At 43.3% G+C, this 12,453-nt stretch overlaps 1 protein-coding gene across 4 annotated transcripts in view; it reads left to right on the forward strand.

The window, feature by feature from the left end:
- dmd (dystrophin) overlaps nt 1-12,453 on the forward strand; it is a 205,817-nt gene that overhangs the window by 46,686 nt on the left and 146,678 nt on the right. For all 4 annotated transcript variants that reach the window (XR_003798034.1, XM_029256738.1, XM_029256737.1 and 1 more), the window contains exon 2: nt 10,598-10,659. Coding sequence is in view for 3 of the 4 variants with exons in the window: in XM_029256738.1 (XP_029112571.1) it covers nt 10,598-10,659 (62 nt within the window). In the remaining variant the exon portion in view is untranslated. The remainder of the gene's footprint in view (nt 1-10,597; nt 10,660-12,453) is intronic.

The following is a 12,453-nucleotide window of genomic DNA, read 5'->3' on the forward strand; positions in this document are numbered from 1 at the left end:
GTCCTGGAAAATATTCCAAGAAAATTTCTTGAAATATGTCCATTTATAATTTTTCTTTCACATTGCACCGAACACATTTCCCTAGGCCTACAGACTCATCACACTGGATGGAAAACCACCTGCACGAACCTAAGGCTTTCTCCAGTTGCTTCGTTACGTTCGCTGACGCAGCCGTGACTCGTCGTGCGATTGCGTTCGCCCCGAGTTGAACATCGGAGAGTGCGGACATGATTTCATCTCCATTCTTGTGATCTTTAAACAGTGTGTTCGCTATCACAGTCATTTCACCATCCGAGAACGATTTTTTTGTGTTTTGTCAAAAAATGAGCAACCCGGCCTAAGTGAAGCTTCGGTCGCAGCCTGTGACTTCGTAGCGAGTCCGGTAAAAAATGATTGCTGCCTGCTTAACGTTGCTTTCGACTCGTTAACTTTTTCTTTTCTAAGTGATGTACCTGGTGGATAACTGCTATTGAAGGGCTTGTGGATTGTGGTGAAATGTCTCTCCGCGTTGTGCCTCTTGGATACCGCGATGCTAGCCGGGCCCCACAGATGAGGCATACACTTTTGCCTTTGACATTTGTGAAGAGAAATTCTGTCTCCCACTCCTCATTAAAGTAATAAGTCTTTTTCTTTTTTGCAGGACCTGGTGCACCATCAGCCATAATTAATCCTTTGTTGTTTTTTTGTTATAGTTGATTTCACCTTGTTTATGCTTTCTGCTCGCTACCGCCTCAACTCACAGAATAGCCTACAAGAAACGTACGCTACGTACGTTAACAATAACATGCGTAAACTTCTAAATATTTAAATTTTTCAAATGATGATTTTATTTGATGTTTCAATGTTATATGAAATGTTAACACTTTTTCATTTTTTGTAAGTATTATAAAAAACTAAAATCAATAATTAAAACTGAGCCTATTTATAGAACGTGATTGGCGGGCAACTCACAGACTATATGAGGGCTACCAGGTGCCCGCAGGCACCATGTTGGAGACCACTGTTCTAAACATTTTTCATTACAGTCGTTGAAACCGAAGATGAGCTTAATCTTAGATGTGACCGGAATGCTGTCGAATGCCATTTCACAAAATGGCACTGCAGCAGAAAACCCCCAACTGGGAGTCTGCAGTTTAACACACCTAATGAATTAACTGGATGTGCTGCACCATCACCTCATACAACCAAATTCCACAATGTCAAAATGCCACGGCATGTGATTGTGCGATTGTCCCTCACAGAGTGGTGACACGGGAATGATTTTCCACACATCGACAATTCCTAATGATGTTCCCACCCCCATTCCCTGTTCTTCAACCCTGTTTAAGAGTTATTTTTGGCCTAGAAGTGGAAAGTGGAAGATTGGCACTTAAGAGAGTGAAACCCCATTCCCAGTAGAGAAGTGGCTGAAGCTTGTGATGACATTATAGTAAATCAATGCCAGGCTAGGGCACAGAAGACACAGTGGGGAGATCCACTTTTCTTTTTTAAAATAAAAATGGAGCTTTAAATCTGATATCAGCAGTTTTGTTGTAATCACATGACCCCACATCACAAACACATACACTTTTGGAATTGTTTCAACTCTTCTAAAGCCTACTGTAGCCAACTTGAATTTTTTTTCGTGCTGTCTTACAGACATACGTGATGCAGATTTTGAGAGACTTTTGAGAGACTTAGAATTTTGGGAATTGTTTAAGGTCGAAAGTTTGTAGGCTGGCAGCTCACAGTTCTATGGTTGTGATGTACACTGCTACACAACCGCTACACAACGCTACACCCCTGCCAGACCCCTTTGCTCGTCTACTCCTGTTCGCTTGGTGGTCCCGCGCACGAAAAGTAAAGCACGGAAGTTCTCGGTTCTGGCTCCGTTGTGGTGGAATGATCTCCACCTCTCACTCAGAACTGCAGAAATTCTGTCTACATTCAAGAATGGTCTGAAAGCTCACCTTTTCCGGACCCAGTTCTCCCAAGATCTCTCCAGCTCATGTATGGTGTAAATGTTCATGCACCGTAACTTTATGATCGTTCCCAGAAAAGTCTTTACAGAGCCGCTGCTCCTGCATTTTGTGTGAATGTTTGTGTACCTTATTTAAAAAAAAAAAAAAAAAGAATTTTGTAGGAAGGTTATCAGGATTCATCTGTTCTTCGTTTTATGCACCTACTCGAGCAACGAACATCGGTGCATCAAGTGGAAAGTAACAAACTAGGTTTACTTAAGAATCACGTCTGCAACTATGTCACTTTTTCTTAATGCCATGCACAAATTGTGTTTTCTATGAGATGTACGTCGCTTTGGAGAAAAGCGTCTGCTAAATGAATAAATGTAAATGTAGTGTGTGCTCTTGCCTGTGTTGTGAGCAGCTTTTGTCAGTTTCCTTCCACACTCCAATGGGTGTGTGGTTCAGGTCAGCTAGTGGCTCTCAAGTGTCCTTTGCGCAGGAGTGTTCGAGTGAGAGCCCCGGAATTGACCGGTTCCTTGTGCTTTCCCAAAGTGCAGTCCTGGGAACACTGCTGCCCTGTATTAGGTTGGTGGTTTGTGCCAATATACAGATTAATGTTGTTTTTTCAAATTTGTTTGTATTTTCTGATTACACCATTGAGCAGTGATTAATTGCTTTTATGTTGGCAAACAAATTTACAGTTTCCTGTGGTGTTTCGGTCCAGCTTATCCTTTTGCAGAAGGCATTTATCAAACTTGACACCACACTGTAAGGCAGCAAGAATGTTCCTGTTCTTTTGTTAGGAGTTTAACGGTTTTTGTCTGTTCTTTGGAATGGTACCAGTGCTGTAGCACTGTATTACAGGGGCAGTTACTGGTCTTCCCATGATGCAAATTCTTGGTCCGAATGCGAAGGTTCAGTTTGTAGAGGCACGTGCAGTTAGATCCCAGACTTGACACGGAGCCATTGTCATCACAACTTTCTCTTCTGGTTTGACTGTGTCTAGACGTATGCAACATGCAGGACTCTCCAGTTAATTCCAGTTTTACACGAGGACCCTTGCAAAATCCTTCCTCCACTTAACGGGGACAGAGCTGTGTTCCCTCACTATAATCACGTGACAGCTCTTCCTGCATCCTCTATTATCAGTGTGCTCATTGCACCTAATGGATAGTGTCTGGTAGTTAAAGTACAAACAGCTCTGCTTTACCATGTCTTTTTATTTTTCCATTTAAAATAGTTTTAGTATTATGATGATAACTTGGATTTATTGTTCTATTAAAATTTATAATGCCACACTGTACTTCAAACCTCCCTGTCAACGTTTCACAGTGAACCAAAGTTTAAAGACGTCATAAATTGCAAAAAATTGAAGGTCTTTGCTGCACGTTATGGTCGATCCCTTATGGTTTGCAGTGCTACACTGTTTAACACAGCATTGCTTCCAAAAGTTTTATAGCAATGAAAAAACTATATAAAAGACTTTTTACAAGCAAACAAAATTTGTTAACAAATTGTCAATTATGGGCAAAATCGCAAACCAAAAACTTTATGTGGACTTTCCCCTTCTTAAGGTGTTGGGTCCTGCCCGGTCAATACTCACCTTTGGGTCCATGTCTTGTTATAACTTATTGAGTCATTCTATAAGTTCCTGAGTCAATGAGAGTTCCTGCGATCTGTTCTTGTTAATAGATGTCTATATATAACACAGTAATTTGTACAATGTAATTGCTGTAGCATTACAAATTGATTTTTGTATGTAAATATGGTCACACCTATTTTAGGCAGAAGGGAATCAATGGCACTTTAGTTGTGTTTGTCTCGCTTCAAGGACTCAGAGAGCAGTTTCTGCTCTGGTTGCCGACTTAATGTAACCTGTTTATCGATTGGATTTTATTCTGTTGCCACATATCCTCACGTATATGCGTGTGTCTTAGCTCAACGCAGTGTTTCATTGTTTCTGCTGCATGATTGTCTGTTTCCCTGAGTGCTGTATGTGTGCCCATGATTGTGTATACACACGTGCTTTTGTGTGGTTCTCCGGTGCCTGTACATGTGCTTTTGCGTGTTTTTACGCACCTTGATGCACGGTATTACACTTACATTTACATTTATGCATTAGCAAACACTTTTCTCCAAAGTTTTGTGCAACTTAGAGTGGATAAAAGTGCATTTCACCAACAGATGGAGAGACACAGATGCAGACACATGAGTATCAAAGTAGTCAGTTTGATGTCACTGTTGATACAACCATACATTACATGGCCATCTACATATAAAATTGGTAGAGTACAGGTTGTTAAAACATTAACGATAATGTTACATGAGGAGCAGAATATAGAATTGATAACAAATACAGAGATATTAGGTCTGTGTTGCTGCACTGTGTGTCCTGTCTCTCAGTCGATGCCCACGGAGCAGATACAGAGTCTCTCTAATTGGGCACAGAGTCTTCGGGTCTTGTTTTTCCTAGATAGAGATGTGCTAAAGCTCCTCTTGGGGCCATACTCTCTTCTTGTCACATGACAGATGGACACCTGTGTCTGGAACATTCTGGACACCATGTTAGAGCGAGTAGGATTGACCCCCGAAATTGTTTTATGTTTTAGCATTTTTATAAAGGAATATTTCTGCACACTTGCAGCCGGTGTGACAGCCCTGCGATGCGCCAGGGCCCAGACTGGAGGAGGAAGGAGCGGCCCGGTGTATCTTCATGGCAAAGCGAAAAGGAGAGAGAGAGAGAGAGAGAGAGAGAGAGAGAGAGACGGACCACGGAGATGGTTATTTTCAGCTCACTCCTAGACAGGGATTAATGGAGAACCCTTGGTTGAGGAAGAGCTCTCTGGAGCTGGAGAGTCCCTTCGGTATTTTAATAAGTGCACACCCCCCCTCCCACCTGCAGAAAATGTACACAGGCTGATGAATATTTTAGGGCATTGTGATGGCCAGCGCTGGGGCCAGAGGGAGGAAGGACTGATGGCCAACATCAGGGTCGCATCACTTTTTAGGGAAAGTTGGGGGCTTTAAGCAAACTTAAAGGTGTTGTACTATGAGGCAAAAGTCTCCTTGAACTTATTTTCCCTCCCTTATGGTGTAATCATCATAAAAAATTGTCACGTGAGTCTCCTTCTGGGGAAGTGTAAACTCAGTGTAATGCAGTGTCATCTACAGTGGACATATTTAACCATTCCAGTGTAAGTGAGTGTATGACATGCTCTTCCCTGTAATATCTGACACCAGATCCTTACATGTCAATCAATTAAACAGGTTGATCATTAAATACTCCACTTGAACTGCATTGGCATCACTTAGCAACCCACCGGGCCTGGTTGCCATACTTTAATTCATAAATGAAATCACAGATGTCAGTCACAGATGCTTTCCAATGATGGAGGAGCAGGGGATTGTTCACATTACGTGGCGAATCCGAGAGTTTTCATGCTCAGTGAATTGCAGCAAGAGTTATTATCCGAGGAGCTGGAGGTGAGGTGCGCACACACTCATGTACACACAAGGTGAGGTCGTAAAATGTCTCTCATAAACACTGCCTTTAGAGGCTGCTTTATCCTCACCTTCACAGGCAGGGGTTTTTGGCCTCTTTTGACAGCAAAAGTACCTTGAAAATAGTTTTCTCTCTTCTGACAGCAAAAGTAAGAGGGTGTAAAATTGCCCGACTAAGCACTTTCGAATACTGTGCTGCGGTGTGTTCGGTGGGTGTGTTAGCCTGCGTGAGGGTCTCTGTGGCTGCTCTGCGTGCCTCCAACAGATTATGCTCACATCTGTTTTCTGTGTGAGTGACAGTGAGTGTATGTTCCACTGCTGTATGGATGAGTGACCCAGTGTAAGTAGTGTATCTAGCAGTGTAAATCACCTTGGTGAATAAGGTGTGTGGGCTCATAACACTACATAGAGTTCATTGGAAGTCGCTTTGGAGAAAAGTGTCTGCTAAGTAAATAAATGTGCATGTGAACATGTCTCTCGGTCAGATGGACTGTGAGCCTAGGGTAGTAAAAATTGTATTTTTGCTGAGATGTACGTCGCTTTGGACAAAAGCGTCTGCTAAATGAACGTAAATGAATAAATGTAGGCGTCTGTCCTTGAGTGCAGTGTAAATGTAAATGTAAAATGTAAATGTAATGCTTCTGAGAGCATGTCTGTGTAATTCAGGTGCATGTCCTGCATGGGATGCTCTCATGAATAATCAAAGGAAAAAACCGAAATGGTAAAAGATGAAAATCCAGGCTCGCAGTGGAAATAGCGCATGGCAGGCCTCCCTCTCCCAAATGTCTACGGGGTGAGTGGAGACCTCCGATTTAAAACGAAACAGTGGGCGAAAGTAAATGGATTTGAATTTCAGAGTAACTGCAGATTGCTTAGATGGATGATGCCATAAAACGTGGTATTTCGGGACAGGAAAATGGAACGAAACACGGCACTCGGGCTGTTTAATGTCCTTTTCCCATGTTTCAGCTTCACATTCGGTTAAGTAAAATTAGTGTTGGAGGAGATTTAATGACCCTAAACACAACATCTTTTTTACATCAGGAACCTGCCTGGCTTCAGCAGATTGCAGTGAAACGGCCTTTTAAATAGAGTATTGATTTCTTTATTCCCCACCCTGGCTTTTGCTGCATCCTGTCAAAACCGCAAATCTCACTCCTATCGTGGGCTCAGCATTTCCACGGGCAGCTCCCGATCCGGCAGCTGTGCAGGGTTTCCCTACCAGACAATAAGAACCAGAGGAGGTAAAGCAGTCTCTTTGTTTAGACACGGATGAAGTGGTGATCCTTGTGTTTAGATGTGGATGGCAGCAACAGTCTCTCTGTTTACATGTGGATCAAATACATCTTGTTCTGTTTTTATGTGGACGGTGACTTGATGTCTGCACGCACGCCATCTTCGGTGGAAACAGTGTTGTCTGACAATAAGGAAAGGCCCTCTCTGTCCTCATAGGAAGGCCAAACTTCTCCATAAATGAACTGCAACTGTTGCCAAAGCCAGTGTTATTAGAATCACGCTGCTTTGTCAATAAGACTACAGCTGAAAAGCCTGTTGCATTTCACATGCGCTTTAGTTGTCATTAGCTAGCCTTTATAAATGTTCCTCAGTGCCAACTGGTATGCCTTCCTGGAGGATGTGAACGGCAGGTTCTGAGAATACAACGTTGGAATCCCCAAGACAAACGTTCCTCCAGCACAAGGAACCTACACTGTGGGACAGGGGCCTGGTGTGTGAGGGACTGTGTATAGGAGCTTGGCAAACTGCGAGGATCTGCTTTTGAAGAGCCTGGCCATTCTGCGAAAGCAGAGTTTTCTGAGTGACTTCCTGAATGACTGACAAGCTCACCTCCGAAACTGAGCTGTTCAGTGTGGTAAACACCCCTACAGGTGATGCACAGTAAGAAGATGCACTAAAACTGGAGCTGGAACCAGCACATGCATTGTATTTTTTAAATCAGTTTAAGGAACCTGCTATTATTTGCTGTCATTCCATTGGGAATTAGCAGGGGTCACCTTAAGTTCTTTATCAAAGCATCGCCAGCTTTAGAGGGTAACCTTGAATGGAATTTAAATATTTGTGTTCGTCCTCGCTTCAGCGTGACTTTTCGCGTAAACACAAACCCTGAAATAGTTTACAGTGGAGCATCTCTCTGGACCACTGACCGAAAAAGATCTGTCAGGAAAGTGACCCGGTGAACTCACTGGGGGTCACGTACAAAAATGGTTAAAGACTCTCAAGGAATGTCAGGAAGTGGCGTAACACTGCTGGCCTGTCATTCCTGAATCACTTTTCACCCCTGGCAGTCTTTGTATCCAGCTCTGGTGGTGGATGGGAAAAAGAAACAGAAGATGCAACAGAAACGTAGCGCATTGGGGGATTTATGATGTAGCCTTAAATAAACCCTCGTGTTTTCATGTAGCTGATATAGGTATTTTGATGAACAAGGACACCAACAGATTATGCAGGCCCAAAATCAAATGTTTGGGGAGTTTATAAAAAAAAAACGCAGTTGACAACAGGAGACATTAGAAAGAGGTAGAAATTAATAATTTACTAAAAATTATACGCTCTAATTAGCTTTAAATAATGAAGTTTTCTTGTGTTGATTGTTGAAGTCCTGATGATAGTAAGCTTGTCCCTCTAGGGGTGCTGCTATCTCTCCAGCTGCTGTAATCTGAAATAGACTGCTTTCTCCCAATGGTAAGAATCAGTCAGAGAGAGAGAAAAAGAAAGAAAGGGAGAGAGGGAGGGAGACGACGGAGAGAGAGCAAGGGTGAGCGTTTAAAAAATCGGACGAGTGAACATGTAAAAAGCCGTGGTGTATCTTTCTTCCACTGTGGTCTTTATTTACATTTGTTGTGTTAGTGTTTTTTTTTTTTTTTTACTGTGGTTAAACCATGATTGTAGATGACAATGGTCCTGACTCTCTCCTCTTTCACTCCTCTGCCTACAGCCCACACGTTTGTGGATTAGCCCTGGTGGTTCACCACTGTCTCTCTGCAATGAGCCCATGAGCCCCCCAAAGCACTGCTTTCCCATTCATGTCTTCACAGGTTCAGTGAAAGCTGGACAGCCTCATCTTGTCTGTGTGAAATCTTTACAAAATTTGTAAATGTCTGGAATGTTACCTTCATTCCAAATGACTGAATGACGTTAACGCGTTTCCAATACAACTTTTTACAAAGAAGTCAAATTGGTTTTGAACGTATTACTTCAAACCACTTACTTAACACTTACTTCTTAATGTATTATGCTCACTGGTTTCGCGTGGGGTGAAAGTCATGTATTGCTTTAATGTTGATGAAATGTGCGTAAAGGGGTGTATGTTGAATGTAGCAATCCACGTGAATGCCTTCTATAGTAATCCTTGCAAATTTTTTGGCAGACATATAAAAGATCTATATTCATTTATTATTTATAAACAGATGCCTTTCCTGTAGATTTGGCCTTCTGTAGAATCTGTGCAGAGGGCTGCAGTCTGTTGTTGCTGCAATTTGAGCTGTTCAGAGCACAGGTCAGAGAGGATCTAGGGTGGGATTTCGTGCCACGGAGGGCAAGACTGGGGTGTCCAGCAGCTGTACTGCGCCAGGTCACAGCAGCACTGTCCGTGTACGGGAGCTTGTCACCCTGCAATGACCTGATGTCTCATTATTCCCTCCTGGTTTCATCTTGCTAGTCCTTTTCTGCAGCAGATCCCTGGGTAAAGTCTTCTCGGAGAGAGCTGGGGATAGAGAGGCTGGAGGAAATGGAAAGGGAGACTTTGGAAAACAGAGAACCAAGGAGAGGAAAGTGAGACCTTTGGAGAGGAGAAATACACTTTGAAGAGGAGAAAATGACTGAAGAGGACAAAGAGACCAGAGGGAGAGGAAAGTAAGATGTGTGGAGAGGAAGGGAAACCTGAGGGAGAGGTGAAAGATACTTGAAGAAAGAGAGACTTTGGAGAGGAGAGGGAGATGAAGTGTCTGGAAACCTTGACACTGGTATATAACAGTGATGCATGTTAAAAAAAAAAAAAACTAAAAAAAACTTGTTAAAACTCCATTTTCAATTATTTCAAGATATGTTTTTTACCAAATACTTTAGACACCTGTCTGTGCAGTATTCTTTTTTTACCAGCGTAGAAGGAAAGAAAAAAGAATGAAATGAGATCTGTTTATGTAAATGCCCTTAACATTTAGCTTTATACTTTATACACGTGCGCTGAGCAAAATGTTGAAAACTTGAACGTAAATAGGCTTGAGGGAGCAGCGAGGAGAGAAGTGGCTGTGACTAGTGAGCGCACTCCTTCCATCTCGCACGTCGCAGCTTTGTGCTCCTCTGTATTTATGCATTAGGGGTTTGCTGAAAGGTATAATAGACGTTATTGATTAGTGTGCCATCCATTATACCTTTAAGTGTATTTTAAGTCGGAATCGATTCGACTATGCCCGTGATGTGAGCTGTGAGCTCGCAGGCTGGATTCCCAGATCTTGCTATGTGATATTTATACTATTTTGTGCGTGCCCTTTTTGCTGCACACTAGTCTCCTGATTGGGTCACTGGTGAACCCACAATGCAGCAGCGCCAACAACGATGTGTGCCCGTGCTGTGACTAATCTGCATTATCTTGATTCCGCACGTGAGACGCATACTGAGACCTGGGGAACATTTCTCTGTTATTCCTGAGTTGGGATTTCATCGCGCAAAGTTTCAGGCTTGAGGACGTCAGTGACAACGAAAAAACAAGTCGATTCTCCACCCAGTGAACGCAAAAATGTGTGCATTTGCTGTCCTGGAGGCTTCTCTCCAAACACTGAAAGTTGTTAGGTTCGGTGTGCCTTTTTTAAAAAAGACCCAGCACAACATAGCAGGGCAATTGAAGTCATTCAGGGGTTGCTTTTGACAGGTTCTCCAGCTTTGCTTAAACCATTGAGACCTGAATGGAAGCTAAATGGGTTCAGTCAAGTCCCTAAGTTGAATCAGATGGTTCACTGCCTGGCTGGATCAAAAAACCTGCTGGACTTTGTCCTCCAAGACCATGAATTGAATAACCTTGCAGTACGATGTCTATTAGTCTAGCTTCAAAACACACCTGGTTCTCATAAATCATTGCATATCCATTTCAGGACATGCCACACTTTAATAAACCTTTCTGCTTTGTTTTTCTTCTGCAGATGAAAGAGAAGATGTTCAAAAGAAAACGTTCACAAAATGGATAAACTCTCAGTTTGCCAAGGTAAGGTGTGAAACCTAGCAGCGTTCTCAAAGGTGCATTATTGTGATCAAGGATTTGTCTTCACATTCTTGACTGGGATGATTCACTGGGCAGGACGTAGGAGACGCTGCAGAAATGTTGAGCTGGAGATGGAGGCTTGCTTGTGTTTCAGGTTTATAAAGCACTGTGACGGACACTTGGCCGCGTTGTTGTCGCTGTGTGTCCGAGACGACACGTCGCTGTCACGGTGGACCTAGGCAAGGCAAACCACGTCGCAGTCACAGTGTGATGAGTGAGCGATGGTGGCCGGAATGGTGGGAGCGGGGGTGGGAGCCGAGGTGGGAGGGGTGGCAAGGATGGGCCCTGAGTACATTTCCACTGCCAAGCTTGTTTAACTCAATTAAGGCCTTAACGAGGAGAAAGGAGGGCCGCACTTCTAAAATGCAGCAGAGGACTGCCAGTGTGGCTGCGGAATTGATTAGCGTGGACTGTTATTGCAGAAGAAGGTTTTTTAACGTTAACGCTGCACGGTGAATATGAATGAGGATTCGGACTCTCTCATCAGATTACTCAGCGCTCCGACACTCTACAGCTTTAAACCAGACAGCCGTTTTAGTAATCACAGCGATGTATGACAGGAGAGCAACCGGCAATCACGGTTCCTACAGCTCCTGAGGGCTGTGTTTAGTGTCTGCTCGTCAGCGGCCGGCCCTCGTGACGCTCACCGTCCCGGTTTCCCTTTTATCGTGGATTGCTGCACGCGTGCTGCGCTACAAAAGGCTGTGTTAGCAGTCTAACTGTCTGTTGTGCAAGACCATTTGAAAAAGGTAGGCTGTTTTGGGCTCGGCAAACGTGCATGAGTTCATGGCTCTGCGAGTGGAAACACTTGAGTAACTGCCACAGTGTTAGTGATACCAGCAGTGTCTGTGTGTTCAGAGGATTTAGTGGAGTGGTCACTTAGCTTGCTGAAACCACAGGCGATTAAATCAGTTCTAAGTTAAAGGGACGCTGGGCTGCCGATGGCGATAGTGAGACCTGTTGATCCGTTAAAGAAGAGAACTATAAGAGACAATGCAAATATCGTACGAGAAGGAGTAAAGGTGTGAATACTCTATGTAATATGAATATATATGTAAAGAGTAAGAGGAGAGGCTCTTAACAGAGATGCAAAAAGAAGAGGGAATCCTTTAAACTTGGTGCTATTAAAAGACAAAAATCTGTAGAAATATAGTGTAAAAGAGTACCACAATAGTGCAACATGTGTAACTGAAAAAATAGTAGAAGAGGAGACAATGTCAATATAGTGTAAGCAGAAGAGGGAAAACATGGTATATGACATGGGAGTGATTATTGTCGTAATAGAAATATGGAATATTTATGGTAGCACAGCAGGGGGAAAGTGAGACAGTGGGTAATGCGCAAAGCTGTGGTTTTGGATTTGGATTCAAATCTGGCTCTCTGAGTTACCGTGTTCTCCCTGTGTTCCCGTGAGTTTTCACCCACGGTCCAAAGACATGTAGTGGTAAACCCTTTTTACGGTGCAGTAGCAGAAGCGGAAAGACTGAGGTGGGTAGTGGCAGAAGAGATGGGACTGCATACAGCAGAAAGGCAGAAGGTGAGCAGGGGTTTACAGTAGAGGGAGAGCATCCTGCTGAGTGTGAACAGGGGCATGAGTAAGGCCAGCTCTGCAGCTTCTCATCCTTCACAGTGATCTGGCAGAACTGCAGTGCTGACTCTGATTACCTCTGTTAACGGATATATGCTCTCTGTGTGCTAGGTTGTTCTTGCACATACAAGCATTTATTTTGAATTTAA

The sequence above is a fragment of the Scleropages formosus genome, chromosome 12, assembly GCF_900964775.1.
Source record: "Scleropages formosus chromosome 12, fSclFor1.1, whole genome shotgun sequence".
NCBI lineage: Eukaryota > Metazoa > Chordata > Actinopteri > Osteoglossiformes > Osteoglossidae > Scleropages > Scleropages formosus.